Source organism: Dama dama, chromosome 22 (genome assembly GCF_033118175.1).
Source record: "Dama dama isolate Ldn47 chromosome 22, ASM3311817v1, whole genome shotgun sequence".
Classification (NCBI taxonomy): Eukaryota; Metazoa; Chordata; class Mammalia; order Artiodactyla; family Cervidae; genus Dama; species Dama dama.
The window spans coordinates 48,060,779-48,067,798 of NC_083702.1; the positions used below are offsets into that span (position 1 = coordinate 48,060,779).

Here is a 7,020-nt window from a genome sequence, read left to right on the forward strand (position 1 = left end):
CCATCAGAAAGAAAGTACTACCATCACACTGTGACCTTCCCAGGCAGTTTTATCAAAGTAATAGGTTCATTTCTTCTTGAGAAAATCAGCCTTGGGCAGCAAACAGCTTCCTCTTCCACAGGTCTTATATAAAACATCCATTCATCTTTCTCTTCTGTGTGTCTCCTCCTGGAAAAGCAGAAAGTGTTTAAGAAGAGGGAAATTGCAGGACTGACACAACCGTGTACCAGTGAACACTGAGTCCTTCAGGCAGATGCACACGTTTGAATCTACTTACAATGTCTCAGTCCTCTGGCAGACTTAGGCAAGTTACCTCACTTCTCAGAGGCTCAGATTCCACAGTGAGGAAGGAGGAGATGACATGTGCCTGTTTAGTAATGGGGAGCTGCCTGTGAGATAATGCAAGAGAAGCAGTTATAAATAGCAAGGTGTCCCAGTGTGGAGGTAGTGCTCAGTAGGTGCTAGTAATTTACTGCTGATAACCATCACTCAGTCGTGTCCAAGTCTTTGGGACCCCATGGACTGTAACCCACTGGGCTGCTCTGTCCATGGAATTCTCCAGGCAAGAATACCGGAAGGGGTTACCATTCCCTCCTCGAGGGGATCTTCCCAAGCTCAAGGGTGAAACCCAGGTCTCTTGCATTGCAGGCAGATTCTTTACTGGCTGAGCCACTGGGGACTTTGACTGTTAAAAGCTCACTATTCGAGACTTCCTTGGCAATCCAGAGGTTAGGACTCTGCGCTTCCAGCTCAGGGAGTGCAGTGGGACCAAGATCCCACATGCCGCACAGTATGCCAAAAAAAAGAAAATCTGGGTCCAAAGAGATGTCAAGTAGATGGAGAAACAGGATAGGGATCTCAAAAGGAGACAAAAGGGATTATCAAAACCTTTGAGGCCAGCAAGGATGCCAAGAACTTATTCTTACTGGATTTTTCTGTAAGGAAAGCAGTTATGCTGATAGAAAGAGACACTGCCAGAATAAACTCCTATATCTTTTAAAACTCACTATTAATAATTTGTGTCTTACTAAGCTTCCCTGCTGATTCAGTGGTAAAGAATCCAACTGTCAATACAGGAAACACAAGTTCAATCCCTGGATCAGGAAGATCCCCTGGAGAAGGAAATGGCAACCCACTCCAGGACTCTTGCCTGGGAAAATCCCATGGACAGAGGAGCCTGGTGGGCTGCAGTCCATGAGGGTCACAAAGAGTTGACCACAACTTAGTGACTAAAAAACAACAACAAAAAACACAGCAATGATAATACACATGTTGTTCTTAATGAGTGTCACCATTAAGAATACTTACAACTACTGCAGCCCCACTGCCCTCCTGCCAGGTGATAACTCTGATTATAGAATGTTCAAAAACAACTTATTCATCACCCTGCCAGGCTCTGGCTGTGTCTCTGCCCTACCCTCTCCTTTGCCACTCTGCCCCAAGACTTACTTTTTCAACCACATTTGCACAGAGCACTTCTAAAACAGAGAGCTACTGTATTCTTGTTTCCTTTCCGGCTCAGAGTAGAGACACACTGGATAAATAAAGAGATATTATTTTAAGGGACAGGAGGCGAAACATACTTTTAGTGAGTTGAAAAACAATCAATTAAAAACCAATTAGGATAATTAAAGAAGATGCTCACTGAATTAACATTTAGAGTAAAAATAACAAGGCTAATTAAAACACAATGCTTTCATTGATTTCCCAAATTAACAAAATCACATTATTAACTTGTTTTTTGAACTCACTACTCATTTTCAACTCAGTGAAAGTGAAATTCTCTTTTAAGGAACCTCATCATCTTTTAGCACTGACCCTGTGCTAAAGCAAATACTAAGCAAATACTATCTATATATAAGTTAACTTTTTTCTATGTGCTCAAACAAAAAGTATTATTTTTTTTTTTTTGCTTTGCCAAGAAGCTGAAAGAAAATAACTTTGAAAAGACATAACTTTGAAAAATAACTATGAAAAGACATAACTGAAGTGACTTAGCATGCATAGCCTGCTCCCTTGGACAGAGCAAGGACTCCTTCCTTTGCCTCAGGCATGTATTTTTATACATGCCAAAATGAAATTAACCCACAAATACTGTTTTATAAGCTGCTTTCTGTCTAGCAGTATATATTCATATTTAGCTTATATTATCAACAACATCCCATGTCATTTAATATTGTTCTGCCACATCATACATGATGACCATAGCACATTCCATTACATGAATGTATCTTAATGTTCCAGTCAGTTCCCCTATGGTTGAGTGTTTGTATTGTTTTCAGTTTTTCACTGGTAGGGAGAACCCTGTAATGAACATCCTCGAAGTGACACTTGTGCACAGCCTTATTTATCTTAAAAGAATTTGAACGGAATCATTTTTTCTCCCTGCAGGGGGCCCTCGCCCAGTTCAGTCTCCTCAACCCCCAAGATCTGGGAGCCCCTCCCAGCAGAGGCTGTCCCCACAAGGCCAGCAGCCCCTGAGCCCTCAGTCTGGATCGCCACAGCAGAGATCGCCAGGGTCTCCCCAGCTCTCCCGTGCATCTGGAGGCAGCTCTCCAAACCAGGCCCCCAAGCCAAGCACACCCCTTACCTCGCAGCCCCGGCCCCCCGTGCAGGGCCGCAGCGCCTCCCAACAGGGCGAAGAGGCCAAGAAGCCAGCATCACCCCATCCCCATCTCAAGTAAGTGCTGTGGGACCTGGGAGGTCTGAGAGTGGACTTGGGGTGTGGGCGGAGCTGGGCTGGCTCAGGGTCAGGGACTCAGAGCAAGACCCACCAAGGCCTCACCCCAACTTTAAATGGGTAAAAGGAGGCCTAGAGGATGGAACCTGGGTGGCAGGTTCCTAGCAAGGCCAGAGCATAGGTTAGGCCCCACTGTGATCCTCCATGTATACCTGCATCAGTTACTTCCTGCTGCATAACAAACCACCCTGAAACTTAGTGGCTTAAGAAAGCAACCATTTTCTTTGTTCATAGTTTTTTTTTCATTTAGTCACTTGTACTGAGTTTGGTTCAGCTGGGAGGATCTCCCAATGGTATTTCCTGGAGAGTTACCAGATAAAATGCAGGATGCCCAGTTAGATTTGAATTTCAGCAATGAATAATTTGGAGTGTATACCCTCAAATATTGCCTGTGCTTAGTCGTTCAGTCATGTCCGACTCTTTGCGACCCCATGGACCATAGCCCGCCTGGCTCCTCTGTTCATGGGATTCTCTAGGCAAGAATACTGGAGTGGGTTGCCATGCCCTCCTCCAGGGGATCTTCCCAACCCAGGGATCAAACCCAGATCTCCCGCATTGCAAGTGGATTCTGTACTGTCTGAGCCACCAGGGGAAGCCAAATATTGCACAGGTTAGACTTATACTCAAAAAGTAGTTTTTTTTTTTAATCTCAATTTCAAACTTAACTCGGTGTCGTGTATGCTTGCTTACTAAAATCTAGCAACCCTGCTCTCCTGGGATTGCTCATACGGCTGTAGTTATCCAGCAACTTACCTATGGCCGGACAGTCCAAGAGGGCTTCCTGCACACATCTGGTTGTTGGTGTCACCTGTCAGCCGAGCTTCTCTCTCTCTCCCCTGGGCCTCATCCTCCAGCAGGCTGGACCCAGCTTCCTCATGTGGTAGAATTACATTCCAAAGGGCAAAAGTAGAAGCTTTGAGGCCTCTAAAGGTCCAGGCTTAGAAGTTGCATGATGTCATTTCATCCCATCATAGGCTTTTGATAAAAACAAGTCACATGGTCAAGCCCAGATTAAAAAGGTAGGAAAATAGACTCCTTTTTAAAACCTTATTTATTTGTCGGGCCGTGTTGGGTCTTAGTTGCAGCGTGTGGGATCTTTCTTGTGTCCTGCAGGCTCAGTAGTTGTGGCGCACAGGCTTAAGTTGCTCCTCGGCATGTGGGATCTTAGTTCCCTGACCAGGGATCGAACCCATGTCCCCTGCATTGCAGGACGGATTCTTAACCACTGGACACCAGAGAAGTCCCGGAAATAGACTCTTGATACCAGGACCTGCAAAGTCACCCTGTGAAAGGCTAGACGACCGGGGCGGAAGGGAAGGCTCCATCCCCGGGCACACATCTGTTGTCTCTCTCATTTCCTGTCAAGCCTGCCTCTTGGTTTGAGGTCAGAGAGAGAGATCCCAAATGTATTTTCTTTGGAAAGTTTTTCCTTTCCTTCAACTCCAAACAAGCTAACCATAATTTTTCAGAAGAGTTAATATATTCACCTGGTTCAAAGATCTAAAAGATATTGATGTTTTTATTGAAAACCCTTACCTCATTCTCATCCAATGCTTTCCTGCCCCCTGCTCCCCAGAGGTAACCACTTTTGTTAGTTCTAGTGTGTTCCTCCAGTATTTCCTTATGCATATACGGAAATATATGTTCTGGTTCCCTCCTCCCACTTATTTACATAATCAGCAGTGTTCACTATCCACACCACTCGCTGCTTGCTTTTACATTTAGCAATACATTCTGGAGCTCTTCCACACAGTTCATTGATGTTTGCTCCTTTTCACAGCTGTATAATTATTCCACTGTATAATTATCCTACAATTTATCTAACTAATCCACTGTAAGTGGAAATTTGGTTTTCTCTTACAAAGAAGGCAGCAGTGAATAGCCTTGAAAACACGCCTTTTCTTATATGTGCAGGATCAACTGTATAGAAAATACCTGAAATGGTATTGTTGGATCAAAGGGTAAATGCATGTTTAGCTTAGTAATATTACCAAGTGGTCCTCTAGCAGTAGGCATAGAGGTTGACAGCACAGACTCTAGTCAGACCCGCTTTGGGTTCAGTTTGAAGTCTGCCACTTAAAAGCTGCCTGACCTCAGAAAGAAGTTACTTAACCTCTCTGTGCCTAAACTTCTTCACATGCAAAATGGGGACAATAGTGTTTACCCCACAGGGCTATTATAAGAATTAAGATGAGTGTTTGCACAGTTGGTGCTCAGAATGCTGCTGGCTCCATATGTGTGTATCTGTGGCTGCCTCTCACATGTGAAAAGATGCAGCCCAGCTAATCATGGGACAGACAAGAGCTCTGGATCTTAAGCCAGGTTTGAGCACTAATCTTGTAGTAACCTAGCTGTGTGTGTGTGTTAGTCACTCAGTCGTGTGTGACTCTTTGGGATCCCATGAACTGTAGCCGCACCCCCCCCCCCGCCCCCGCCCCTCTGTCCATGGAATTCTCCAGGCAAGAATACTGGAGTGGGTTGCTTTGCCTTCCTCCAATGGATCTTCCTGACCAGGGAGCAAACTTGAATCTCCTGCATTGCAGGCAGATTCTTTACTGTCTGAGCAATCAGGGAAGCCGAGTAATCTAGCTAACAACACTTGAATCTCCTGGTTGATGCTGTAAAGTATGATTTAGTTCAATTCAGGTCAGCAGGTCCTTACCAAACGCCTACTCTGAACTAGTCTTGAATAACACCCTGAGTGGAAAAAGCAAGGGTTAAAAGATAGCCCTGCTCTGAAGAAGATTTCAGTTATTTAATGTGATGACAAGAGCCTGCGTGCATCTCTTCCTGTCTTTCACCCCCACTAGACTGTGAGCCCCTTGAGGGCAGGGCCTGAATCTCATTCACGTCTGGAGCCCTGTCACCTGGCATTAGGCTTGCACAAAGAGTCAAACACCACCTTTCAGACAGTAGGCACTGTGAGAATTCCAAAGCGCACTGGAATTGGCCATGAGAGCTTCGGGCAGACTTGGAGTGGAAGCCCATGGTGTCGGAGCTGCACGAGGCCTGAGGGTGGGCTGAACCAACCCTCCGTCTCACAGATGGAGAAGGAGGCCCCACTCAGGGCCTTTCCTGCCCACGGCTGGAGGAACAGATGGCAGGAAGGGCCTGGAACACAGACCCTCTGAGCCCCAAGCTGGTGCTGGAAAGTCTAGGAGGAGCAAGCCTAACCTGTCGATACCACACCTTTGAGTTTGCCAAGCAAGTCTGTGCACCGAGGCCGGAGAGTGGATGAGCTGCTCTCCACTTGTGCCTGCCGTCTGAGCAGCCTGTTTTTGTGGGGAGAATTTGAGCCTTGGATGTTCCCTTGTTCCTTGCTATGAGCCCCAATTCCTGCACCTAAAAGAGGAGGCTCCCAGGAGCCACCTGGCGGGTTAACTGTGTGTGTGGTGTAAGTGTGGGATGCCTGGCTGCGGGGCTCAGTATCCTTGGGGTGATGGGGTTCATCCAGCTGGCTCCCAGACAAGCCCCAGGACTCATTTCCTGGGGAGTCCAGCCATGTCACCCCCAACTTCCTTTGCCTTTCTCTTTCAGCAAATCCCAGTCCCTGACTAACAGCCTCAGCACATCTGACACCTCCCAGCATGGGACCCCCAGTGAAGACGAAGCCAAGGCCGAGACCATCCGCAACCTGAGGAAGTCTTTCGCCAGCCTGTTCTCTGACTAACCCTGGTCAGGCCTCTCCTGCCCCACCCTCCATCTTAGCCTTGGTTCCTGCTGGGAACAGAATGGAGGGCCTGAGAATATCCTTTCCAAATGCCTTTGATCCAGGAACTGAGTCCATGTGTTCCCATTTCCCTTTGCCGTGGCGTTCCAGCATCATCCAGCCAAGTGGTGGGCATTTGAGAGCCTCCAGATTCCTCAAAATGGGCCTTAAAGATGGGTGTCACATCCACCTTCCTGCCCAGATGCTTGCTCCCCTGCCTCAGATAACCAAGTGAGACATCATTGTGACTGGTTTTGACATTGCTTGTTAGTGTTTCGCTTGCCTTTGGGAAGGGCCCCCTCTGAGCCTTGCCCCCATCTCCATCAAATGCAGATGCTGAAGTCAGACCTCAGCAATGTAGGAGGCAATAACCTTTTGACAGTGTTCTACAAACAAAAGGAGAAAAGCCCAGCCAAGGGAACTTAGCACCTACCCTTGTCCGTTCCATCCAAGCTCAAGAGACAGGCCTGCCGACCAGGCAGACCCAGGCCCCATCACACGCGCCACCAGTGGATCTTGAGGACCGCAGAATGAATTCAGACCATGGGACACGCTGAGCCTTTCAGAACAC

At 47.0% G+C, this 7,020-nt stretch overlaps 1 protein-coding gene and 1 long non-coding RNA gene across 2 annotated transcripts in view; one reads left to right on the plus strand and one right to left on the minus strand.

Moving 5' to 3' along the window:
• SYN3 (synapsin III) overlaps nucleotides 1-6,893 on the plus strand; it is a 461,203-nt gene extending 454,310 nt beyond the window's left edge. Inside the window, exons 13-14 of the mRNA XM_061125421.1 lie at nucleotides 2,392-2,680; nucleotides 6,278-6,893. Of these exons, the coding sequence (XP_060981404.1) occupies nucleotides 2,392-2,680; nucleotides 6,278-6,410 (422 nt within the window). The 3' untranslated portion in view covers nucleotides 6,411-6,893. The remainder of the gene's footprint in view (nucleotides 1-2,391; nucleotides 2,681-6,277) is intronic.
• Nucleotides 16-7,020, minus strand: LOC133043948 (uncharacterized). Its single transcript, XR_009689797.1, has 5 exons — nucleotides 6,883-7,020; nucleotides 3,494-3,715; nucleotides 1,450-1,534; nucleotides 278-389; nucleotides 16-168 (listed from the first exon to the last, which is right to left on the minus strand). It is a non-coding gene; the product is annotated as an uncharacterized LOC133043948 (long non-coding RNA).